Genomic DNA, 27,391 nt, shown 5'->3' with positions numbered 1-27,391 from the left:
TCAAATGAGGTTTCTTCTTCAAAAACCACTCAAACACCTGACTCCACGTCTTTTGGCACTTAAATGACCCGATTTTTGTGCTTCACACTTCTGAAAAATCAGGACACTTATTTGCATTCATAAGTAACAATACAAATGTCTGCTCCCTCACTTCCGTACAGACAGAGGCTCTCATTTGTAGCATACAAGGAACACTGGGGACTGAAATTACAAGACTACTGTTAATCCTGCTTGATATTAGACAAGCCATTTCTCCCCCCAGAAGCGTTATTACTTTGGCAATAAGTGGATTGCAAAAGTGGATTTATTATCAGCCCCTCAATTACTCTGCAGAGGTTTTAAATGTATTGCTACCCAGCTTAACGTTCCCTAAATGAACTGTTTTCAAGGTCTTAAAAAACACAGTTTAGCAATTAGAATACAACATATAATTACTCTTTTTAATAAAAATAGATATTAGAAGAGAGTGGTTTTTTTAAATAGACTATGACTCAAAAGGAAAACACTTTTAGTCAAAGGACTGAGATGTTCATTATGCAAATTAAACTATTCAAATGGTGTAACAGGAGTATGTGCAAGATTTGCAGCAAGTCCAGCTTCTTAAATCAATCAAATACATTCTACCAGGCAACACGCCTCCTTAAGCATTTGCTTAAAACTTAAGCGCAAAACACAGCATGTTTCAGTGCTTTACAGCAATTTCTACCACACTGGTGCGTAATTCACAAAAGCAAACTCATACAATATAGCACTGACACAACAATAACGTGTTGAAGCATGACACATTCATTACTTGCACAAATACAGTATTTCATTTTGTTATTTTTGCTGTAAGATTGCAGAATATCCTAAACCCCACAAGGAACAATTACCTATACTAAAGTGCTTGGGCAACTTTGTTGCCTCATAACCTCAGCTGCAGGACAAGGAAAAAAATACATAGATCCTTCTTTCAAAAGCAAAGAAAGATGGGAGAAGAAAGTTAGAACAAAGTGCCACTGGCAGCCAAATACCTCTTTTTTGAAAAAGTCTTCCATCCTTACCTCATCAAATGCATCTTTCATGAGCACTGAATCCATCTTAAACAGAAAGGGCTGGTGTTTGCCTTGACTCTTCTTCAACACAAAATTATACATATAAAGCATTGTACCTTTGAACATATTAACCAAGTAGTTGAAACAGTATTTTCATACATCTGCTTTCATGGCAAAATGAGGTGTTCCCTGAGGCAAAGAATCCATTTAATGTAAGAGCAAAACAGTTTTTTCAGCTGTGCTGGCTCTCCAGAGCAACTCCATGCTGTGCAACTGGGTTCTACCACAGTTCTCAAGTGTCTGCCATCACAGAAGGAACTAGAGGAAAAGGTTGGACCTCTTCTAGCTCCTGTTCCCAATTTATATGTCTCTACACCTAGTTGAGAGAGGATAAACTGAACTACAAAGTTAAGTTGCCATTTCTAATCTGAATCCTTGATTGTGTAAAGCGAATTTGAAAATTGAACCACTTAGTTGGTGGAGCACCCTCCATCCTTTCTTAATTCAAGGGCTTGTCAAAACTCCTTCTACTGCAAAAAATCATCCATCTTCGATGACTCAGCGCTCCCCCGTCTTCACTTTTTTCATCAGCAATCTGAGGGCCCTGATGCTCTGCACTCTTTTTGCTTCTCTGAAGCCATCCAGTTCTACTGGGAAGATACATATTGTATCAGGAAATGTTGCAGGGCTATCCAGTTGCTGTTGCAGGACTATGATCTTGCTGGGATCATGGAGACATGGTGGGATGACTCGCATGACTGGAGTGCTGCAATGAAGGGATACAGGCTCTTTAGGAAAGACAGGCCAGGAAGACAAGGTGAAGCAGTGGAGTTGCCATTTGCATGAGAACAGCTGCAATGCATAGTGCTCTGCCTTGGATGGACAATGAGCCAACAGAGAGCTTATGGGTAAGGACTAAAGAGATGACAGGTATGAGAGATATTACAGTGGGTGTCAGCTATAGGCCACCTGATTGGAAAGAAGTGGATGAGGCCCTCTACAGACAGCTAGAGGCAGCTTCACGTTCACACGTTCTGGTCCTCAGTATCTACTGGAGGGACAACACAGCAGGACATAAGCAATTCAGGAGGGTCCTGAAGAGCATCGATGACAACTTCCTGACCCAAGTGATAGAGGAAGCAACGAGGACAGGTGCTCTGCTGGACCTCATACTCACCACCAACAACATTCTTGGGGACGTGAAGGTCAAAGGCAACCTTGTCTGCTGTAACCATGACATATTAGAGTCCAGGATCCTGAGATGAGGGAGGAGAGTATAAAGCAAGCACAATGCTGGACTTCAGGAGAGCATACATTGACCTCTTCAAAGATCTGCTTGATAGAGTCCAATTAGATAAGGCCCTGGAGGGAAGGGGGGCCACAGGAAAGCTGGCAAGGCATCACCTCCTCCAAGCTCAAGAGTGCTTCCATCCCAATGAATAGGAAGTCAGGCAAAAATGCCAGGAGGATGAACAAGGGGCTCCTAGCAAAATTCAAACACAAGAAGGAAGCAAAGAGAGGATGGAAGCACAGACAGGTCACCTACTGGGAATACAGAGACACTGTGCAAGCATGCAGAGATGCAGTTAGAAAAGCCAAAAGCCCACTTGGAATTGAATTGGGCCAGAGTTTTCAAAGGCAACAGGAAGGCTAGGAAAAATGTGAGCCCAGTGCTGAATGGGGCAGGGGCACTGGTGACACAGGATATGGGAAAGGCTGAAGTCCCAAATGTCTTCTTCATCCCTGTCTTTACTAGCAAGACCAACCTTCAGGTATCCCAGGCCCAGAGACCAGGGGGAAAGGCTGGAACAAAGATGTGTCCTTGGTGAAGAAGACCAGGTCAGGGAATACTTATGCAAATTAGACATGCATAAGTCCAGGGACTCTGATGGGATGCACCCACTAGTGTGGAGAGAGTTAGCAGATATCATTACAAGGCCACTCTCAATAATCATTGAACACCCACGTCAGCTGGGAGAAGTGCCCAAAGACCAGAGGAAAGCAAACTTCACTCCTATCTTCAAGAACAGCAAATAGGAGGGCCCAGGGATCTACAGTATGGTCAACCTCACCTTGATGAGGTGATGGAGCAACAGATCCTGGAAACGATTTTCAGGCACATAAAAATGCAGGCATTTTTGCAACTAATTTTTGACCAACCAGATAAAACTTCTATGACAAAATAAGTAACCACCTTGGTAGATGAGGGGATAGCAGTGGATATAGTCTACCTTGACTTCAGGAAGGCTTTTAACAGTGTCTTGGATGGACATTGAGGTAGATTGCAAACTGGCTGAGCAGCTGGTCCCAGAGAGTGGTGATCAGTGGCACGAAGTCTAGTTGGAGGCCATTAACTAGCAGTGTATCCCATGGGTCAATACTGGGCCCAATCTTGTTCAAAATCCTGGAGTATTTCTCATATGAGATGCTGGGATTGGAGCATCTCTTATATGAGGAAAGGTAGAGAGAGCTGGGGCTGTTTAGCCTGGAGAAGGCTCAGGGTGGTAATCTTATCAGTGTATACAAATACCTGAAGGGAAGGTGTAAAGATGGAGCCAGAATCTTTTCAGTGGCACCCAGTGGCAGGGCCAGAGGCAACAGGCACACACTGAAACACAGGAGGATCCCTCTGAAAATCAGGAAACACTTTTTTTACTGTGAGGGTGACTGAGCACTGGCAGAGGTTGCCCAGGGAGGTTGTGGAGTCTCCACCCCTGGAGATATTCAAAAGCCGCCTGGACATGGCCCTGGGCAACCAGTTGTAGGTGAACATGCTTGAGCAGGGGGGTTGGACCAGATGACCTTCAGATGGTCCCTTCCAACCTCAATCATTATGCGATTCTGTGATATGCTGAAATTTATGTAAAAGAGGTAAGACACTCCACTGTATTTACCCTCTTTTTATTACTCTGATTTCTTCCAAAAATAGCATAACAATGTACTTTCAAGTGAAATTTGATACAAGAAATCTAACAAAAGTAGTTTTGACGCACACAAATTTCAGTGAAACACTTCAGCACTTCTAAAGTGTCGGCATTTTTCAGCTAGTTTCATGACTACTAATTCTAGCAGACAAAGTCTTGTTTTCTTAATTTCAGCAGCAGAACTGACTGACTCTACTGCTTTGGTGAAGGTTATAGGTGTCCTACACAATAAACAAAAAACAAAAAAATCAGGAGTCATGAAGGAAAGAGTATGACCTAATTACAGGGGGAAGGCAATACAACTACAAACTCAAGTAATTTGAACGCTTAACTCTGTAACAGAAATGTTCTTTCCTAGGTTTATTATAACTTTTCAAAATATTCATGTACCATCAACATTTCATCGCTTCACCTCTATGTAAACTATACTAGCCAACAGCAGGAAACGGCTACTGTTAGCCCAAGAAGGGAGAGAAAAAACATGGAAGTAGTACCCATGCCCTCTCAGTACTGGGTGTCTACAAGCATGTGGAAAGCAGAGAAAACACCATGTCAGAAATCCCCAAGCCAGCTCTAAGAGACTGACAGACAGTTAAGATGGTAGTTAGGCACAGTTCTGCCTATTAATATCATTAGATTATATTCCCAACCAAAATATTTGGCTCTAATTTGGGGACTGTTAGCCACATGCACCAGGGTGTGTACACACATACAGAGCCCTCCCTGCCAGAGCGAATTTCTAGTATCCTCAAATGTTATACAGGCTCCCTTTTCAGTTCATGATCCAGTACATAACCATGTTCCTAACATCTTAAGGACTGCAGTAAGGTCCCCATCACCACCAGCAGCTCATCCTTCTGCCGAGCCCATTTGGAAATCTATGAAACAAGTAAGAAACACATCCCAAGATCTGTCTAATAAGTTTCAGGAGACATTAGAACTACCAAAAAGTTGGAAGAGTCTTTAATGCAATAGAAAATGTTCAGTAAACTAAGTTCAGCAGCTGTTATTGATTACCGCATAGTCGTATTTGGAAAAACAACATAGAGATTTAAAACTTTAGAAATTCAGTTCTTTCAGAACAGTTTTGTACAGAACAAACTCGTTTAATCTTGAAAGCACCATGAAGTGATACTACATATCAGCAAGCATGAAAAACAAGAACATCATGGGACTTTACCATGTAAACTACACCTTGAATACCACTAAGGTAGATTTACACTGCAGGCTTGAGCACAGCACAGAGGTACTCAAACTGACTCAGGTATTATTTGCCACTTAGCTCTGCATGCAATGTAGACATACCCTGTATGTCTGAATATATCTCATTATGAATCAGCTGAGCTCTGCAGTACAATATTTAGGCCCTCATTCTGCACCATCAAAGTCAACAGTCATTTTTCCATCAATTTCAGAAAGCGCAGGGTCAGGCTTGTAATCACAAACACACTTCTACTAACAAAACATTTGATTCTAACATAAAGTTGCGTCAAGTTCAAACATGAGTTTTGAGAGCATGCAGATTGCTTACAAATGCTTAAAAAGACTGGTTCAGAATCTTTCTTATATATACACACACAAGTCCATCTGTCACAGACAGGCAACGTAACTCAGAATCATGAGCTTGCTCTAGTTTTTGGTAGTGTCCTGCACACTTCTGATAATTAAAAAATAAAAAATAAAAAAATAGTTGCCACAATGGATTTCTGACCATTCCAACTTGCACATGGATATGATCTCTTCTTGCTGCATCCAGTATGTGACGTTTCACAGTTGCTTCTCAAATGCAAATACCAAGTAAATACCTAAAAAAGAAAATGGGAGTATGTAAAGTTTCAGCTTCCTCTGCGATTCAACTAAGTTTTCAAAATGTAAACAGGTTGATACTCTGCCCAAACAACCTCTTAGCAGATTACGGAAATTGTAAAAAATGCTATTGTTTCCCAGTAAGTAATTCTAGCACTCAATTCCAGCATGGTTTTAGACATGTTTTCACAATAGAGTTAAGAATGCACAAAAGCAAAATATTTAAAATACTGCTAATACAGTTAATGCAACACTAAGTTCACTTAACAATATTACTGAAGTGTGAATGGAATTCATAAATTACTATGCTGTTCTACACATAATTAACATTCACTGGTGCATAAAAAAAAAAAAAATCACATGCAACTAAGTTTAAAGACTCCTTCATACACACTGTAATGGACAATTAGGGGTGAAATTATCAACTTCATTTTTTAATTTAAAAGTGAGTAACTCATGGTACAAAATTACTAATTTTGCTCTTTTAAATGATCATGGGACAAAGAAGAAATATTTACAAACACTAAATGGCATTTTCTAACTCCAGAACAGTATTATTTTAGAAATGGATACTCATACAGTCCACACCAGTACCCTTGGGAAACTCTTACTTGGCATATAATCAATACCTTGCTGTGTCAGATTTCTTACGCTTCATATCAGACAGATAAGTTACCCAGTTCTTGAGACCATGAGTCTAATTAAACGTTTATGGATTTCCACTTGAACTCAACTTCTATTTTAATGGATGAGGTGCCATAGCTACATTGCAAATCTTTCAAGATATGCCTATCGTACATTCATCAGCAATAAAGCAAAGTGAAGTTCCATGTAATGAGCAAACTGTGCTTACGCCCCAACTATCAGAAGCTCTGTACTCCAGATCTCGCTAAAAAAAGAGACTACTTAGAAAACACAGTCATCACTGAACTTTTAATCTAATTGAGAGGGCCTTTTTAGACCTTTAATAGTTTACATAATACTTCTACATTGTTGGAATTGTTTACCATATGATTCATACCTTTAAAAACTAGATAATAATTTAAGAAAGCAAACAGCTTAACTAAAGATTTTTTTAATTCATGAATTGAACAGCATTTTTTGTTTGTTTTTAAACCACTAAAACAACCAGTATAATGGTCTGCAAAAATGCAAATGTTGGTTGGCTGTAGTCACACAGACTTAAGTAACAATCTCTCCAGAAATCCATTTTTATCCTTAGAATTCTCAGTCCCTTTTATGTGAGTTTTATTAAACCCAATTGTCAAGTTTTCCATGGCACACGCTCCTAAGATTTCAAAACATATATAACAATAGTGTATTCTTTTCAGTGCCCGAGGCACCGACTTTTTTCTCCTCCCTTATAAACATTCAAATACCTCTTTGCCATCCATGCTTCAATTGCTTCATCCTGAAGTATAAATCACTACGAGCAGAGTAAAGCTTCAGTCCCTGTCTTCTCAAAACTGATTTGTATTATTTTTGATGAATGTATGTCCCACCTGGAGTTTGTTTTCTAGTCGACTGATGACAGTATAATACACAAGTGTACCAAACAGAAATATAGTATTTAATCCTCTAACACTAGCAAAATAATTCTTTAACACTAGCATCCTCTTTTCACACATCCTAAGCTTCCCAGAACTATTTTAGCCCAAAAGTCTGTGTGATAGAAACTACTTAAACAAAGCAAAACTTAAACTTATTTTATGCATTTCTCTCTCACTTTCTTGAGATGTGTGCACTACATGATCTATACATAGGCATTTGAATAACACAAATAATAAAATCTTATTATATTTAAAATCTGCATTTTCTTCCATAACCAACAGGCTATTTTACACACTTTTCACAGCAGTCATTCAGTTCATACTGAGTTTTCAAAACAACACTTACTTGTTGCTTCCCATTCAGATTTACTCAAGGTTCCCTAGAAGGGGACAAAAAAAACAAAAACAGTTTCAATAAAAATGAGGAAACCACAAAACACCGATTTAACTCAGGATAATCAATCTTTCACAGACCAACTTCTAACCTCCCACACTGGATGGTTATTTCAGGACTAGAAGAGCATTACTGTAGACCACAGATACTTATAACTCAAATAACCAGGACAGTAGGGAATTGGAACAGCCCAGATAATGGAACACACCTAGATTACACAGGTATAGGAGAATGGGCCAACAGTCTGCTGGGCTGGATGCCTCTGCAATGCAGAGCACGCTGGGTCCATTTCCACACATCAGCATGACTTGACCTGGCTCAGGCTGCTCTCCAGCCCAAGATGCCCAACACTTGTGCAGAAGTCAAAAAGAGCTCCTATACCACAGTGTTGCCCCCTCCTCCGGGAATACTGCCTGCTTTCACCTAACACCTCCCTGCAGCCCACAAAACCCCTGTTTGCAAGAGACTAACTCCCAATCCAGCTCACACACTGTGAAAAAACAGCCTGCCTTGCAGCCTAGGAAACCTACTCCTAGCTCAGCCTTTCAGATGAAAGCAGGGCAAGTGCACACGTAAAAAGCTGCTGTCATTTACCCTACCAATTAAGAAGCATAAGATAACAACAAGAAGCTGCTTTTCTGCTCTGCCTACTCCACCCCCTTCCAGTGAGTCCATGGACATGATTTAGCCCGTATGCTACCCACTGACCAACCCTGATCACATGATTCATCTTTTAAAATGCTAGTGAAAAAAGGCTTGTTTAAGTAGATTTCTTCTTTGCCAGGTGACACAGCATCTGGCAAAAGAGGTCTTTTGTCTGACTTGACCATTCTCACGTTCTTAAGCTTGTTTCTTAAAAGAAGTGGTTTTCTTTTTAAAATTTTCACATTTCAAATACAGAGAGCAAGTTTCTTTTTCCTCTTGATGTAGGATTTTTATATATACAGTAAAAGGAATACATCTTCAAGAATTTAAAACATGAACGGTAGATAAATCAATGATTAAAAAAAAATCCAAATGGAAAAACTTCAAGCTGTCCAGCCTTTCGCTATATGTATGACAATGAAACAGGATGACATCTACTGGTAACTGCATATGATTTTACTAAAACTATAATCTTTACCCAAACTAGTCTCCAATTTTGGTGGTCACTCGTCAAAGAGCCTCAACACATAAAAAAAGACCTAAAGTTCAGACTGAAAGAGCCAACGCTGCTTATCAGGAACCATTCAGCATGAATAGTTAGGTTAAACCAAGCCTTGCAAGATTTCCGTCCAGCCTGACTCCCTAAATGCACAGACAGAAGCAAACACACAGCCATATGCTACCCTGAATAGTTAGCCTGGCTACAGATGGAGAGGCAACAGCCAAATGGCAGCAGTTCCTGGGGAAAAATGGCAGCAGACATTGCCTGTCCGCCTGCTCGCTTCCCTGGAACAGGAGCTGTGCAGGCTCCTGTCCATCATGCACCCAACTCTCAGACCAATACAGAAGAATGAAAGGTTGTGGGGGAACCAGCTGCAGACAACTCCAACATCATCATGTTCTGCTAGGACAATGCAAGAAAGAAAAACACTTTATAAAAAACATGAGAAATACAGCAAGCTCAGAAATGTAATGTGCATTAGAAGACAAGACTAGAAGCAGAAAAAAACATATATAATTGGACCACTGATCTAAAATCTAATATGACCCCCACTAAAGATTGTTCAGTATTCTTCTATTTCTGAAGTCATAAATCAAGCTGTCAAACCAGGTCAAATGCAGAAAAACATGTGACAGGATAGCAGACTAAGTTTTATACAAGGTAAGATTACTATCATCACAACAGAAGTTTCTTTTCATTACAGAATGTGAACAGAATATCATACTTAATAAAATCAAGGGCAGAAATACATGGATTTAGTTTTATGCACATAGGAATAGTCTACTTCTAGAAACTTTGCTAAGAAAAAAAAAAGGAAGGCACAGCAGATTTAAAAAAATAGCATTTACAGAACTTAAATAAAATCGGCTGAGAAGGGAGCTGGATCTTCTTCACCCAAAAAGACAATAGAAAAACAGTGTTTAAGATTTCAAATACATACAGTATTATGAAGAAACTTTCCAACTCTCCTGTCAGAGGATTAAAGGAAGAAAACTAAAGCTTCAAATTAAGAAGAGTTGTGGTAGAACAGCTGCCAAGGAAGATGGCAAAATATCTTTTCCCTTTTGCATTCTTACAAATTTCTTAAAAGCTACCAAATTAACTGAATTCGATTCTTTGAGTATGGGCGTGCTGGGTTTGTGCGCGTGGTCAGGTTTTGGTAGTGGTGGGGGAGGGCTACAGCGGCAGCCCCTGTGAGAAGCTTCTCAAAGCTCCCCCAAGTCAGACCCGCCTCTGGCCAAGGCTGAGCCAATTAGCAACGGTGGTAACATATTTAAGAAGGGGAACCTGAGAGAAGGCGTCAGAGTTGTGAGGAGGAGTTGTGAGGAGGACACTTATGTGAACATCAAGGTCAGTGGAAGAAAGAAGGGGTGGGGAGGTGTCCTGTTGCAGAGACCCCCTGCAGCCCATGATGAGAGGGCAGGCTGTGCCCCTGCAGCCCATGGAGGTCCACGGTGGAGCAGATGCCCACCTGCAGCCTGTGGAGGGCCCCACACCGGACCAGGTGGCTGCGCCTGAAGAAGGCTGGGACTGAGGGCAGCCTGTGCTGGAGCAATTAATCTCTGGCAGGACTGCGGTGTGTGGGAGGGACCCACACTGAAGCATCTTGGGAAGAATGCATCCTGTGGGAAGGACTCAGGTCAGAGAAAGTTCGTGGAGGACTGTCTCCAGTGAGAGGTACATCACACTGGAGCAGGGGAAGAATGTGAGTCCTCCCCTTGAGGAGGAAGGAGCGGCAGACTGACCACACCCTCCATTCCCTGCCCCCCTGCACCGCTCACGGGAAGGAGGTAGAGAAATTGGAAGCAAAGCTGAGCCCAGGAAGAAGAGAGGGGTGAGGGGAAGGTGTTTCTAAGATGTGGTAACCTTCTCACTGTCCTACTCTGTCTGTTAAGCATTGTTGCTGTTAGTGTTTGAATTAAATTGATGTTCTTTTTCTTCCCCTAACAAGTCTGTCTTTTGCCTGACCATAATGGGTGAGTCATCCCTCCCCATCCTTTTCTTGATTCCTGAGCCTTTTGTTTTTTCTCCTTCCCATTCCTGAGGGGGAAGGGATAAGCCAACAGGCTGGTGGTGCTCCTCTGGCCTCAAACCACAACAATCGGGTATAGATTAGATGAACTCCTCAGCCCTCCAGCTCTATGATTTTTCACATGCACAGAGACATTCATATTAGTTTCATTACAGTTGAAATAAAAAAGGCACCACACGTCCAGAAGACCAGGACCTCAATTTTAGACACCATTTGCTCTAGTGAACCAAGAAGGAACTTACCAAAGGTAACTTTGCCTTGCCATCTTTGATGAACTCTTTTGCATGCTCATAATCATCAGGTTTATCAGAAACAAGCCTGGAATCACCAAATGTAGAATAGGGCTGGAGAACATAGAAAAAAATAAGAAAAAATAATTAATTGCATAGTAAGATACATTAATTACATCAGTCAAGGGTTTGTCACAAGATAGCCCAGAACAGACATCAGTAATTATTAAGAGGATCTTAAATTTAGATCTCTCCTCTATAGCACCTACAAGATCAGGTCTGATATTCTCTACTTCCCAGAAAATCTGACATGCAGGATTTACAAATTAACTTTTATCCTTAGGTCTCCAAAACAGGGGAAACAGAATAATATAAAAACTATCCTCCATGTACAGCTCATTATGAGTATTACTAAGATATACCCTCTTTTAGAACAGCAACTGAACAAACCAGTACTTTTGCTTAAGAGATGCTAAGAAATGAGCAACTGTAAGATTTCAAGCAGAATGCTTAAAACGGTTCAATAACAGAGGATCTGTAATGAAGGATACAACTGATTCTTCAAAGCTAATATATACTTATTAATGATCCCAGTTACTGCATAATGGTCTGTACTTAACAATGCAGTCCTCAACCGTAGGTGGCCACTAATTTAAGACAACTCTCACTTTTCTAAGAACAAAGCTGGTATGTCAAAGGCTGTGTTACCATGTTACTGGCAATATGAGCCCATACAAAGCACTGCCACTTTTAGAGTCAACAAGGACAGTCAAGTCCACTTGCAGCCCATGTGATTCAGTTTAATAAGTCACCAGATACTTGACTCGATAGTTTTATGCTGAAAAATTCTACTGCTTGCGGGAGGAGGGAAGCAGACAACTGTGAGTAAAACCCAAGCCTCAGAGATGGCATTGAAAAGCTCTGAAGCTGCTGCAGTCATCCAGGATAACAGCCTGAGGATAAAAAAACCAAAAACATTGGGCAAAAACACAGGCTCAGTTACAGTTAAGTACCATTTTCTTCTACAAACACAGCCTGTCCTTTTACTTCTACAAAGATTACTTTCTGTCTTTTCAATCAATATTCCTTGCACAAAGATCCAGCTTTCAGTCTCTTTCTGCTGAGGAAGAAATGCATTACAGTTACCACTGTCTGACACCAGGCGTGATTCTTATGCTTCTGCTTACTACTTAATAAAAATGAAAGCTTGCCTCAAAATTAAAATTTTGTCTACAAAACTGAATCACTCTATTGGATGCTGGTGCCCAGGTGATGGCAGCAGGGGATTCCAGAGCTTGGCTCTGTGAGGACAGGCAGAAGCTGTCCCATGCCAGACACAGCTGGTTCCACCAGCTCCAACAGAGCCACTGTTGGGCAGACCTGAGCCCCTCAGCCATGAGTGGGGACGCCTCTAGGAAAGTGTATGTAAGAAAGCACAAAAAACTTGCACAACAGCTGTGAGAGAGGAAAACTATCCTGCAGAGACCAAAACCAGAGGAGGAGGAGGGAGAGGAGGTGCTCCAGGCACCAGAGAACAGACTCCCCTGCAGCCGCTGGTGCACCATGGTGGGACAGGCTGTGCCCCTGCAGCCCATGGAGGTTAACAGTGGAGCAGAATCCACCTGCAGCCCATGGAGGACCCCACGTCAGAGCAGGTAGACATGCCCCGAAGGAAGCTGCAGCCTGTGGAGAGCCCACATAGGACCAAGCTCCTCTGTGGCCTGTGGAGAGGAGCCAAACCAGGAGCAAGTTTTCTGGCAGGAGCTGCAATCCCGTGAAGAATCAACCCACGCTGGAGCAGTCTGTTCCTGAAGGACTGTATCCCATGGAAAGAATACACACCAGAGTAGTTTGTGAAAGACTGTATGCCATTGGAGGGAACCATGCTGGAGCAGAGGAAAAGTGTGAGGAGGAAGGAGAGGCAGAGACAAAGTGTTACAGACTGACCACAACCCCCATTTCCCATCCCCCTGTGCTGCAGGGGCAGGGTGGGGAGAGGAGGTAGAAAGGTCAGGAGTGAAGGAGTGAAGTTGAGCCTGGGAACAAGCAGTGGATAGGGTGAAGGTAGTTTTAAATTTGTCTTTGTTTCTCACCATCCTACTCTTTTTTTTTTGGTAGTAAATTAAATTAATCTTCTCCAAGTTTAGTCTGGTTTGCCCATGACAGTAATGGCTAAGCAATCTCCCTGTCCTTATCTTAACCCACAAGCTTCTTTCTTATTTCCCCCCATCCTGCTGGGAAAAGGGAATGAGAGAGCAGGCTGGTGGCGTCTGGCAGCCAGTCAAGGTCAACACACTACAGTCACGCTTTCCACCTCAGGAGTTTAGTTCTTCTAATGGCAGCCCTTAATTAATTGCACAATGTTCACAACAGGCATTTCAATTATTGCACAAATAATTAACAAGATGTAAAATGCTACTTAAATGAAACAACTCTATATTTACCTCCAAGGCCTGCATTCTCCTTAACAGCATTTTATGCTCCTCGTTCTTGATTTTTTCTTCATAGAATTCCCGAAATGTCATTTTGTAGACTAATTTCATACCATGCTTCTTCGCCATTCTTACAAAATAATAAGCTTAATTAGGGAAGCCACAAAATTATTGTAGTTTTATTTTCAAAGGAACAATTTTAAGCCACAGTGACATCTTATGGTATTCACTAGGATTACACTCTGTCTAGAATTCAGGTTTTTTAGTAAAGACATTTAGATGAAAAAAACGGCACTACCACCACAAACTGTACTTTTTAAAAATTAAGACAATACTAATCTACACAGAAGGAATTTACAAACATTTTAATAGAAAACATCTTCTCCCAACACAGAGAAGTAAGTTCCATTTGAACTTCCAGATAGACTATGCTGTTTTCTGTGCAGTATCATCACCCTATCATGTCAGGTATTATGGATATATTTAGAGGACCTTTTTCTACTAGATTTAGTGCCTTACATCTCAATTATATGTAGACACAGTGGTCATACAACACTGAAGTTACAGGTGTCAGTGACAGATGACAGTTTCATAGAGAACTACAAATGAAATGTGCGAAAATACACAGGTTTGAAGGGAAAGTTTAGTATTGTTTAACAACCACACTAAGCTTGAATGGCAGGAAAAACCCCAACATGGAATCATTTGTCTGTACCTCAGGTGACAGGCTGGGAAAGGCAAATCTGAATGCACACAGAGATAACAGCAAAATGTATGCTCACAGATGAAGATTTAGAGGAAGAAAAAAGAAGTCATAGGAAAAATCCTACAAACATCCAAAGAAAGTCAGAGAAGACAAGAAAGAGGCACCACGATGAAGATGATATATAAGGCTTGCTGAAGCACTAAAGGAAGGTGGACTGAAACCCCCCCAAAAGTTAAGATTAAAGAAGAAAAAGCTGACAGAACTAAAGGTTTGCTGACAGATCCAACATATCAGATACATACATTCTCATGTGAGATCTAGTTTAGGTCTTCACAGCTTCTGACCAGAGCACCTTCAACTGAGTGCAACGGACAGATTACAGTTGTAGATAGAAATGCAAGAAATCTCTGCATTTGGAGCAACAACAAAAAAAATGAAGAACTGAAAAATACAGTAAGAAACCCAAAATAGAATCTTCTGCAAGAATAATGCAATGACACACAAACTAAACAAATGCTTATTACGTTTCACATCTTTCATTCAAAATTTAACTTACTCTTCCAGTAATGGAAAGTAAACCAAGAACTCAGGGACATCAACCACTTCTTCCAAGTGGAAATCATATTTGCAGCCAAACAAAGGATATTCTCCCTTCTTTTCAAACTTTACACTGTACACCTCATTCCCAAATGAATTTGTTTCTGAAGCTTCAAGTCGTTTTCTATAAAATGAGATAAAAACAAACAATAATTGACCAGTTTTTAATTTAACAGGCAGAGAAAAATATGCGTAAGAGGCCTGAAAGCGTTCCTCCCAGTATTACAGCATTCAGTGATCTCTGTAGTCTCCCACCTCCCTTATCTAATACGGCAGTGAAACAATGAAATGAAGCAGCATACTAGGTTTTAACAGCTTATCATTCCTACGCAACATACCAAGGACAAAATGAACCTAGAAAATTAACCTTTAGCCCAGACATAGTCTACATGGACAAGACAGGCTTCTTGGAACAACCACAGCAAAACCTTGATGGTTATTTCCTAGGCTGTGGCCATTTTGCCACTATTTAAGTCACTACAGAGGGTTGATGCATGAAGATCTACACTCTATATAAGAAGAGCCATGTGTGCAAGAGACAAGGATTAGTACAGACTTGCCAGTCTGAGTCAAGTTCATGAGTGAGATTTTCCTGACTAGAATCAAAAATTGTTACAAAAAACTTGCTTTTGTTTGCACAAATATATCAGAGCACTGTAAAAATTACTATCACTTAACAATGCTTCACAGACTTTTGAAAGACTGTGTTGGGTTTGTGTGTGTGGTGGGGGTTTTGGTAGTGGGGGAGGGGGCTACAGCAGTGACCCCCTGTGAGAAGCTTCTCAAAGCTCCCCCGGCTCCAAGTCAGACCCGCCTCTGGCCAAGGCCAAGCCCATTAGTGATGGTGGCAGTGCCTCCGTGGTAACATATTTAAGAAGGGGAACCAGAGAGGAGGAGGAGTTGTGAGGAATACACTTATGCAAACACCAAGGTCAGTGGAAGAAAGGAGGGGGAGGGGGAAGTGCACCAGAGCAGAGACCCCCCTGCAGCCCATGGTGAGAGGACAGGCTGTGCCGCTACAGCCCATGGAGGTCCACGGTGGAGCAGATGCCCATTTGCAGCCCGTGGAGGACCCCACACTGGAGCAGGCGGCTGTGCCCAAAGAAGGCCAGGACTCCGAGGAAAGAAGCCCCTGCTGTTGTAGTTCAGCACTGGGAGGACTCCAAGGCAGAGGGACCCACATGGGAGCAGTTCATGAAGAGCTGCAGCCTGTGGGAAGGACTCACATCAGAGAAAGTTCAAGGAAGATGTCTCCTGTGAGAGGGACCCTGCTCTGGAGCAGGGGAAGAACGTGAGGAGTGCCCCCCCATCCTTGAGGAGGAATAAACGGTGGGACTGACTGCAACCACCAGTCCCTGCCCCCCTGCACCACCTGCTGGGAGAAGGTAGAGGAATCAGGAACAAAGCTGAGCCTGGGAAGAAGGAAGGGGTGGAGGAAGGTGTTCTTAAGATGTGGTAATGCTTCTCACCGTCTACTCTGATTGGAAAATTAAGTGGTGGTGGTGTTTAAACTGATGTTCTTTTTTTCTTCCCCAGCCAAGTCTGTCTTTTGCCCATGACCATGTTGGGTAAGTCATCCCTCCCTGTCCTTTTCTTGATTCCTGAACCTTTTGTTTTTTCTCCTTCCCATTCCTGAGGGGGAAGGAGTGAGCAAGTGGCTGCATGGTGCTCAGTCACCCTCTGGGCTCAAACCACAACAAAGACTAATAGAATATAAAAGTACTTACACAAGTTCAAAGCTATTTGGAGTTGTGCCAATGAAATACCCTCCAGGAGAGAGGTTCCCACAAGCATTTTTAAGCATCATGTCAGCCTGCTCATATGTCTCAAATGAGTAATGGTAAACAAACTGACAGCTGCAAATGTCAAAGCGCATATCTGGATCATTATATTTGGAACACAAGAGATCCTGAAATAGATTAAAAAGAAAAAAAAATTGTAAAAAAAGCTACAGAAACAAGCACTTAAATCTTCCAACAAATACACTACTCCCATAATGCTTTGAAATTTCTCCTTTCAGTCCCCATTCCTTCACAAGTTCAAAAAGAACAAGACAAAAAAGGTAAGAGTAAGAAAAAGTCCTCTGCTACACGGAAAACTGTACACAGCATTTGAGAACAACAGGAATACACACACAAAGTTATTATGTCCTTAAATTCTTTTCATGTTGTCAGGTAACACCACTACACCTGAAAGGCCAAAACACAAGGTTAGTTACCTAATAGTTTCCAGAGATATTTTACTGCTGAGGTTTACAACCAGCCACTGTTTAGCTGGAAACAATTATTATTAAAAATTAATTTTCAGTTTACTAAGTCTCTGTAATGAGAACTGATCCATTAAACATATAACTGAGAGGAGGAGGGGTTGTTTTAAATATGGCAATTTGCATTGCCTACCAAGTTGTCCTTGTCTGTATTCTCACACATGTGCGTACATGTAGAACCTGGCGCCCTCGAAATTTGTCAGGTTAAAGCTTACCAGTTTGACCTTGTAACTCAGCAGTTCTCTAACTCTTCTTGATTTTATCCAATACTAGTAGCCACCACAAATAACCCAGGAGCACACAAGTTCTCCCCAAGGCCCATGCTATGTATTCTGTACTTAAAATCTTTCATACTTAACAGTTCTACCCAATCTTCTGTTCCCTCCCAGATTTCCCATCTAACTGCTCACTCCCAGACTCTCCCAGTTCATGTGATATACTGTCAACATTCTGTATGTGGCAAGACAAAAATGGACACTTCACATACCCATAGCAATTTTATCTGTTCATTTAGTCCCCCTCCACATTTTGAGAAAGAGAGAGAGGAAACTGAGAAACAGAGATGGGCAGAATTAGAGAAGCTGTGAGAATGAGATTTTACGCTACATGCAACACAGATGATAAGAGATACAAAGTCAGGGAGATGAAATTTTGTGCACATGGACAGACAGAACAGAGTGTGCAACAGAAAATACATGTGCATGTAAGACTGAGCTGTAACAGCACCATGAAAATATCCTTTCCTTTCCCGGCCAAGGTTCTCTCCTCTCTCCCCTGACTGTAATTTTGAGACAAGTGAGATGACCTGGAACCTGCAACAGATTGTATTCTTCAGAAGGAGAGGCAACCAAGAATTCAAGTGAACAACCCTTCCTGCAAGGCTGAGAACAGGTTCAGCCTTTCCACAGATATGCTGGAACAAGGTAGGCTCTGTCCCTCAGCCTGCATCAGCAGGGCACTCTCAGCCTGCATTTCTAGGAAGCAAAAGCAGTGCTGGTTATAAGACTGCCTCCTAAGCCTCAGCAACATATTCGCTACTGCCTCCAGACAATCTAAGAAATCTGTTTGTTGGAAGTGTGGAAAAAGCAAAACAGCAAAAAATCTGCAAAACACACACTTCCTTAACACATGGTGCCCAGAACAAACACAGGACAGGATGGAGATTCAGTGATTTGTGTTACTGTGGCACCAAGGAGGAATGCGAAGCGAGGTGGAGGCCACACAGTCCTGTTCTTCCACTTTTCTCAAGGAACATTTGACATGACTATGCAGATTTATTTCCTGCTCTTCCCCTTCTCTCAAGGACTGTTTTGCAGTACTCTGTGGACTTTATCTCTCATTCTTCCTCTTTTCCCGCAAAACCAGCCCACACCTTGCACCAAGGAATGTGCCATGTCATTACTCAAGAAACAATGGCTTGACCACAGTCCCACCCACTCACACATACATACTATGATAAATACTATCCCGAGTTTGTATCTAACTTAGAGGGACGATAATCCGATACCAAATCAGAGGGACAGATCGATGGGCTTGTGCTCCTTCCCCCCCCCGCCCCCCCCAGAAAGGAGGCCTTTTGGTAAGATTTGGGCCCTAGGCTACACCGAGTGATTACCTGGGAATTAAGCGTGCATGATTGCAATCGGTTTTTTGCGTGTAGTGCTATATAGGCAACCTGCAGTTTGTGCATTTATCACAAGCAATCTCAAGGAATCTGTAGATGTTGCATAAGAATAAACCGTACTATTCGTGAACCTGACTGCTTCTCTTGAATGCAACCGGACCTACAGTATATGGGCTGTTCATGCATCTGGTGTCAGGCCTATAGTTACGGCTATAATTGTCATACCTATTAAGAGATAAGTTCAACCGCCCCTCTAACCTCTAATCTCTGAGGACCAGCTAGAATGCAAGGGGATTCATCTCTTACCAAATTAATTCATTACCTTAAATTCAACACTGTTCTATCACACAAGTTTTGAAGATATGTGTTATAGTAATTAAAATGCTGCTAGAAAAAAAAAATACTGGGATAAGCAAAATGTTCAAGTCAAAACAGAAAACATTCCTTATTCATTCCAGCATAAAAACCACATTCACCAAGACAGTTTCCAGCATCCCATGCTGGCTCCCAGAACTCCAGAGGTAAGTAGTCACTCCTTTCGCCTTGTCAAGTGAAAGAAACTGAAAGCACCAGATTATCTGAAAAAGACATTCAGACTTCAAGAATGCTACACTGTAAATCAGTAACAAAACACACTTAACGACGTCTTACACAACTTTTCAGTAACCCATACGGCTGATTCTCCCGACAGTACAACAATCTGATCTTAAAAATATACATGCCCAAAGTATTACAGCACTACAATCACTCCTCTACTTGCTTAACAAAAGAACATTAAATCTCAAAAAAATTACAAAGCATAGGAACTGTACCTTGGTACTATCTGCTTGTATAAATTCTGCATCAAAAATATGTTCATTATAACGACATCGGGCTTTCATGTCTTCATATCGCTGCTTGCACTGTTGCACAGAAATGTCAGCAATATCTACATATGGAGAGAGAAATTTAAAAAAAGAAGTGTGTAAACTGCTCCCCAGACAAGAGAACTGAAATGAATACTGGAACACAGCAGATCCATTATGGCAGGAATAAAAGCTGATCTTCAGGGGAACACTTTTATTGCCAATTTGTAGAAAAGGAATCTAATTTGCAGGAAGTGTCTGGGATTATAGCTCTGCCATTTTCAGTCTTTACTTCAAAACAAAAGTTATAATCTGAAGATTTTAGGAAGCTCCCATCCTCAAAAGTGCAAAGCAAGCCTCCAAAATTTCAAGTGATGGATACTAGGTGATTGATACTAAGTGCTGTCAGCATTAAGTGTCTAGTATGCATTAGCTAAAACAGTTCAGCTTCCAGCGTTTCTCAAACAGTACTGAAAGTTCTTCATCATCTTACAAATATACAAGATGTTAAAATGCAACTATTGCTGATATATACTGATATATTGTATCACAGGAAATTTTTTCAAATTTTCAATTATCGAGTTTCACTGAATAAGTTTGCACAAATTTTAAAACTAACAGTATGCCACAAATTTGCATAAGAACTTTAGAATACCCAGAATAATTCCCATTAAAGGAATTTTATAAAATTTTACTATCTAATTAAAGTTGAAGTTAAGTCATATTTCCTCTGATTACCCTTGGGAAGCTTTTTGGGAAAAGGGAAGATTGTATTTCAGTACAACATCTAAGCAAACTATTTAAATATTTTTTTTAATCAGCTTTCAGCTCTCCCCTTTCTGAGTCTGAAAATCTTTAGTTGATCATAACACCCAATACCATTTTTTGTCACAACATTGTGGGGTTTATTCGCTTTTTAAATGCAACTCTTCTCTGTGTGTTTTCAGAACAGTTAAAATTACTACAAGAGATTAGATGGGGGAGAAAAGACATAAAATACAAAATGTCAGTCTTTTTCCCAGTGCTACATTTTGCCTAAGACAATCTGTGCGAATTGTGTGTTTCTTTAGTGATACTAGTTTTTATTTATGAGTTGAACTGAAAGCTAATTACACAGAAAATCAATGGTTCTTATATTTATGCTGGCAATCAAGTTGATGTCTTCAGGTTAAAAGACAAAATACGACTTTTTGACAGAAGGTGTATCATTGCATTCTTGGGCTTACTAAAAAATGGAAATAATGAAAGACTGAAGACGTGCTTGGTTTTCCCATAAAACACTGCTGTACTTTCCCTGGAAAGTTACTGTCTTCTTACCAGTACAGACAAGTTTTTTAATTCTGCCTTTTTTCCATTTCAGTAAGTCTCCGCCTTTGCCACATCCTAGATCCAAAACAGTTATATCATTCTTTTTCCGTCGCACCCGGTCTATAAATTCACCTAGAAAAACAGAAAGAGAGAACACGTATGCATGTCTCTGCGATTCATTTATATTCTATAGAGAAGCCTAAAGGACCAAAAGTGTTGGAGAATTTTAAAACACCTCAGAACTTACTTTGCCTGTAAGTCTTCTTAACATTACAGACTTAAATCTCTCTTTCTAGAAACCACTAATGATGAAAGGAACCACAAACTTTTAAAGCTGTGGAGAAGATAATGAATATTTTCTGTGCTTAATGTGCTTTGCATGTAATGTGACTGGAGCTCTGAACTGTTTCCCTGGCAGACAAAGGCAAAACTGCACATTGCTAAACAACCACCCTGTGCATGAGTAGTGAAACAGAGCTCCCTTTCATTACCATTATAATGAAGGCAGATGTTATTTGAAAGTATGGGAAAGCCTTTTGCAGAAAAGTAAAAACCAATTATATGCATCAGCCACAACATTTCCTTGTGGTCAAGTTACAAAAAAGCATAACGTTTTCCACTCGCTCTCCTAGGCCTTGAAACAACATCAGCTACTTGTTTGATGTCTTTTTATCCTACATATACCAGTTTCATTTTCTCTCTCTACTCTGTCTGGATTATCTCTGCTCTGACTGATGTTGGCATATTATGCAAAACCTATCAGCACGCTAGGAACTTTTCTTCACTGTAAGAGACATGAAATATGTTTCGATGCAAGTGCTATAATGCCCCACTACTGAAATTCATGATGACTGAAAGGCTTCAACACAGGCTTCAGGAATGGCTTTAAACCTAAATATTGCTTCTGACTGCTCTGATACAACACGACAAAAAGCAGCATGCTAAGACAAATGGTGCCAACATCTCCTGGCATAGATGAATGGATCTGTGGTGCTGTGCCGATAATTCTTTCCTTTGTTTGCAGATATCTGATGGTTTTGTTCCCTCACTTTGGAATTAATTTTTGGGACAGCAGACTTTGCCTTTTATAAAAAGCTGCTGATTCTTAAAGAACTACATTCTCTAGTTTTTCATTTTTTAAACCGTTGACTATGGGTAATACAGAAAATACTTATGTGTTCAAGTTTCCTGCAGAATTGCAGGAATTGAGACCTGAGGACAGACTTTGGGAAAACGGCTAAGAAATTATTTGAGATAGATTTAAACAACAAGAACAGCTCAATCTAACAAGAACAGATTGATTCTTTATGATTTAAAGCTGTACCTTTCTCTTTAAAAATATAAAGAAGAAGTTTCCAGTATGAACTTTTCCTAGTTTTCAAGTCAGTTGATCCTTAGAACTTTAGTATGTGTTTCGTACTCCAACAATATAAAACACTATGTCATAAATTGAAAATAAAAATATATTTTATTGCACTTGAAAAGTCTTATTATGTTTGAAAAGACAAAGTGCCATAATCAACATCAGAAAGCAGAAAAAGTTACATTTTGAAACAAAAATTGGTTACATTTCATTAAAGTTAAGCGGCCAATTAAAGAAGCTTACCAATGAGGACGCTCTTTGTCCAATTATTAAAGTTTCGGAGGTAGAATATGCGAGACTGGCTACGTTTTTCCAATCCAACTTCTTGAAGTTCATTATAATGTGCAGCTACAGCTTGGCCGTGGCCTATCTCACGCTGTAAGAAACGAGGGAAGGAATAGACTCAAGCAGGGAATTCTTTTTATTACTTTTTCATTTAATCAAGACATGTGTTCACTTTAAGGATTTAAGAAAGTAAACAAGTAATACTATGAAGAGCACCATCATTAGATATATAAAAATCCCATGTCTGACCTGATACTGATGTCAGTACTTGAATTATCACAGAGACAACTACCTTCAAAATTTAATCCCTTTTTCAATTGGTCCAAGCAGTTTCCAATGGATGATGCCCAGCATCTTTCCTTCACAGAAATATCTAACTTTCAGTTCTCTAATACTCTCACCATTCTCAAAGAATCAGTTTAATTCCCCTTAAGCCTAGGATTGAATAGGATGTTCCTTCAAGGAACTTTAAGCTTCTTCAAAAATCCCATTTCAGAAATTCAGTGTTTACATCTAACAGAAGTGTATAACTGCCAATTGTCCTGGTTTCGGCTGGGACAGAGTTGATTTTTCTTCTTAGTAGCTAGAATAGTGCTGTGTTTTGGATTCAGTATGGGATTTGGTATGAGAAGAATGCTGATAATACACCGATGTCTTCAGTTGTTGCTAAGAGATCAAGGACTCTCCAACTCCCCATGTCCTGCCCATGCACAGGTGTACAAGAAGCTGGGATGGAGCAGACCCGAGCACCAGACCCAAATTAGCCAATGAAATATTCCTTATCATGTAATGTCATGCTCAATATATAAAGGAGGGGCGGCAAGGAAGGAGGGGGCTCGCTCTCACTTCCAGGACTGCATTTGCAGGATCTTGATATTTCGGGATCACTAGCCGGGAACAGGCTGGGTATCAGTCAGCGGGTGGCGAGCAATCGCACTGTGCATTACCCATTTGTACTTTCTATTATTGTTACTCTTTTATTTCATTACAATTATTTAACTCTTTTTATCTCAATCTACAAGTCTCCCTTTACCCCTCCACTCTCATCCCCCATCCCCTGGGGCCAGGGAGGGTGAATGAGCAGCTGCATGGTGTTTGGCTGCCAGCCAGGTTTAAACCCTGACACCAATTTAACCAAAATGCCAACTAGCTGATGTCTCATAAAGCCCTAAGTGGATGATCCCACTGCCAGAGCTTTAAACAGACCATGGTAAGGGAAGGAGAGTAATGACAACATATCCCATCTAGTGCTTAACCAGTTAGCTGCAGAAATGTCTAGTTTAGCCTTAACTGTAAATACTCCATGAGATTTCTGTCCCATGTGACGCAGAAAAGCAGTCTACATCCTGATATTATGCTAACACTTCTTCAACTTGAAGATAATCTTCAATTATATACATAAAATGAAAATAAATTATAAATAAAATACAAAGTAACAGAACACAGAGAACCAACACAAATTCTGTGAGGCACAAAAGTGTTTGAAATAACAGTACAAACTAGAATGAAGGATTCTCTGTTAAAACCCACAGACATGCTAGAAAGCCCCAGCCAGTACGAATTCACACAGCAATTAAAAGCATTCCCAACAGTTGACTACAAAAGTCAACATCCCAGTATCTTATTATTCAAATATCAGTTTCTCAAGGGAAAAGGTTTGACTGACTATAATATACGACATGAATTCTTCTGTGTTTCACACAATTTTAGTAACCTTCAGAACGAACACAGACATACTTGTCTGGAATCTCTACGACCCCATCATCTGTTTATTACCATACTCAGCTGACTGATACTAACAAATATTTTGACCATTTCTAGTCTTTTTTAGGGTAAGCACAGATGGCTCCCTGAATGGCTACTGAAGATGACGTAAGCTAGAGCAGCTGACTTTGACAAGTGTGGGGGACATATTCATACAATCCATTAACACATCTCAGCTGCTGCAAGCGTTGCCAACAGCCATCGGCAATAACATCTAGATGGCGGCAGCTGCCTGCTCTGCAATCACCTCTTTACACCCTTAAGCTACGCAAGAACAATGTACTTCTTGTCCACCTAAACCTTATCGCAGAACTACCTTATTAAAAAGATGAAAGGGTTAATAAAATTCTGAACAGGGAAACAAAACATTAGGTCAAAGACATTTTCAAATTATACTTAAATATTCCAAAAGCTCAAAATTAGACTGGATGTTACAGCATCACTTTCTACAAGTTCATACATAATAAAGGACAGCGTCATAGAAAACATTACCCTTTTCACCCTCTCAGTTAAAAGGACAAGTATAAAAGGACAAGTATTTTCTGCTACTCTTGCAGTCTTTAAAAAAATAAAAGCACCTGTAAACTTTTCAGTACCTCACTTTGCTAATAAATCATACTGAAATTATATCACAGAGGATGTAGTTTGTAGAGTTTTCTAAATTATACAATATCTTATTGAGGAAATTAAAGAACAAAATTATCTTCGGGAAGAACCTCCCAAGCAAGATAACTAACACACAGGCTAACACACAAAACATGAATTCAAGATACAGGTCTTGGACTAATGCCAGTAAACCCTACACTACACTACCAGATTGCTACCACACAGCCAATGGTGCAATAGTCTTAGAATTAGACTACGCATGTGCTGAGATCAGTTTTCTTAACATTCTAATTACCAGCCTTCTTTCTCTTCCATTAAACCCAACATAACTTCTGCACCTGTTATTTTCCAAGGAAGCTACCCATAAACTTTGACATTTGGTGTTTCATGCTGGTTCACGTGTGTTTAGCACAAATATTTTCAATCTTTTCTTGAGGTAAGGCTGTGAAACAAGGATTTGAACATAGCTCAAAATAAATGATACTCACTACTTCCTTAGGAGGTTCATCTTCAGGATCTAAATTCTTCCTTTTTGCTCTGCCGTCCTGACTGCCACTACCAACTTCTTTTTCATTTTCAGTGGAGTGCACTGTACCTGAAGTTGAACTATTGCCTTCCCAACCGATACCTGAATCTGCCTCTAAACTACGAGGTGTTTTCTCCACTTCCTCATCCAAACTCTTCTCTACTTCCTGTTCTTCTGTCTTGGTTAAATCAGCCATTTTTGACAGGTTAGTATCCTTGTCCATTGATCAGAAGGGAAATCTATAGAGGGGAAAAAAAAACCAAAAACCATCAACTATTTTTTGTGTTGAATTTCACTTACTTGCAGTTACAGCCATGACTTTCAATCATAATACTGGCATTATAAAAAAATAACATGCCTTTGCCCTGGACAACATATAGACTTCAAATTTGACTAGTTATTTAAGCTAGCACCATAAAATACGTGGAGTTTCAAAGTACTCTCATTATAGCAAGATCAAATTAAGATAAATTTTTACTTTTCATCTTTAGTCTTTCTTAGCTATCTTTACTGATTCAACTGCAATATGTTACTATTTTTGAGCCTGTAATCTCCCTTTTCCTCTCCCCATAAAAACTAACCTACAAATCACTTTATGCTTAGAAACACAAGCTGACAGAGTCCCTTAAATTAGTAAATTCATTACCTAATCCAGTAAATTTTCAAATGGATGTCCTCAAACAAAAAATCAAGGTGGTTTTTAAGAGCAAATTTTCATATCAGTTGTGGATTTTCAAGTTTGCCAAGAATGTCCACTATGTCTCAAGCTTCACTAATACTAGAAATCTTCAGCTGTAACTGCATGTCCATATCTCCACTTCACAAACACCTATGCAGTCTGTAGGACTGCAAATCACTGCTACAAAGCTCATCTAGTCTGCAGCACATCCCAGCTTTCTTTATACCATGATCAGGAAGCAGGGCACCTACTTTTTAATAAGGCAAAGGAGAGGATAATTTGGCAACTCCTTTTCTAAAACAGTGGCCTGTTTCAGTCTAACAAAAAACACACACACACTCCACTGTATCCAGGCTTAAGTTTCCTAAAGAGGGCCCAAACACATTCATTAAGTGGACCACCCCAGAACAGCTTTCCTTAAAACAGATGGCCTCCATGTATGACTCCTGGAAATAATTTTTCCACTACGGTGCAGCACCTAACTCATGCCTGCAAAGAAGCCCAACCTTCATCTTCACCCAGCTGCTCCAAGCAGTTTGCCAGATGCTTTTAAGGCCTAAACTTCGAAACGATCAGGATTTCATAACCAGTGACAGCAACCAAGTGCCCAGGGGGCGGGCAGCACCTCCGGAAAAAAGCCGGAGAGCTCACAACACCAGGGGAACGGGGGACGGGTCGGGACCGGACTGCGCTGCCGGCCCACGAAGTCGGACGCGCAAAGCCGCGACAGAGGCTGTGGCGCCACCCCGTTAACGGCCGAGGCCCCGCAGGCTTTTAGCTGCGTCACGGGGGGCCGAGCAGAGGGAGGAAGCTCCGGCGGGAGAGAGGGAGGGCGCCCCGACGGCGGCAAGCACGGACCCTGCGGCGGGGCGCTCCCGCGGGCAGGCCGCCGCTCGGGGCGGTTTCCGAGGGAGCCAGGACCCCGCCGAGGCGCGGCCCAACCGCCACAAACGGGCAAAGCGCGCGCCGCCGCGGCGCCACCCCGGAGTCCCGGCAAGGCCGCAGCCGATTGGCGACGGCGATGGCGCAGCGCGGGCCCCCGCGCGCACCGCCCGCCTGTCCCCCCCCGCGCCGAGGGCCCGGGCCCGCCTCCCGCGCGCGGCGGGGCTCGCCCCGCGCCGGCCCCGCGCCCCGGGTCCCGCACCGCCGGGCCGCCCGGGAGGGATCGCGGCGCTCACCCAGCCCAGCGCTCCGCCATCCTGTTTGCGGAAGTGACGCCCCCGCAGCGCGGCGGCAGGAACGGCGCCGTCACATCCGGGGAAGGGAGGGGAGG

The 27,391-nt window shown here is 41.3% G+C and overlaps 1 protein-coding gene across 13 annotated transcripts; it reads right to left on the bottom strand.

The window, feature by feature from the left end:
* Positions 1-3,919: 3,919 nt before the first annotated feature.
* Positions 3,920-27,358, bottom strand: RNMT (RNA guanine-7 methyltransferase). 13 transcript variants are annotated; one of them, XM_074822468.1, is made up of 12 exons: positions 27,297-27,354; positions 25,402-25,678; positions 22,502-22,634; positions 20,905-21,027; positions 19,555-19,670; positions 19,219-19,320; positions 16,580-16,761; positions 14,812-14,976; positions 13,562-13,679; positions 11,130-11,231; positions 7,661-7,694; positions 3,920-5,763 (listed from the first exon to the last, which is right to left on the bottom strand). In XM_074822468.1, exons 2-12 carry the CDS (start codon positions 25,660-25,662, stop codon positions 5,726-5,728), a joined length of 1,374 nt encoding a protein of 457 aa, XP_074678569.1. In that variant the 5' UTR covers positions 25,663-25,678; positions 27,297-27,354; the 3' UTR covers positions 3,920-5,725. The 13 variants fall into 13 exon arrangements, 9 of the variants coding, with proteins under 9 accessions (XP_074678569.1, XP_074678612.1, XP_074678588.1 ...); XR_012623072.1 differs by having other exon boundaries at positions 5,617-5,763; positions 13,562-13,695; positions 27,297-27,356; XM_074822511.1 differs by lacking the exon at positions 13,562-13,679 and having other exon boundaries at positions 27,297-27,356.
* Positions 27,359-27,391: the final 33 nt, after the last annotated feature.

Source organism: Strix aluco, chromosome 1 (assembly GCF_031877795.1).
Source record: "Strix aluco isolate bStrAlu1 chromosome 1, bStrAlu1.hap1, whole genome shotgun sequence".
NCBI classification, from domain to species: Eukaryota; Metazoa; Chordata; class Aves; order Strigiformes; family Strigidae; genus Strix; species Strix aluco.
The sequence above is the reverse complement of the archived record's forward strand: the minus strand, read 5'-3'. Positions and strand labels throughout refer to the sequence as shown.

Excerpts from the sequence above, each read along its gene's own strand:
- RNMT (XM_074822439.1), bottom strand. The coding sequence starts at position 25,662 with ATGGACAAGGATACTAACCTGTCAAAAATGGCTGATTTAACCAAGACA. Across the intron at positions 13,680-14,811 it reads TACTTTCCATTACTGGAAGA|AATGGCGAAGAAGCATGGTA; the intron begins GTAAGTTAAATT and ends TTATTTTGTAAG. Across the intron at positions 12,934-13,561 it reads GGAGAATGCAGGCCTTGGAG|TCCTTCAGGAACAGACTGCT; the intron begins GTAAATATAGAG and ends CATGGGATACAG.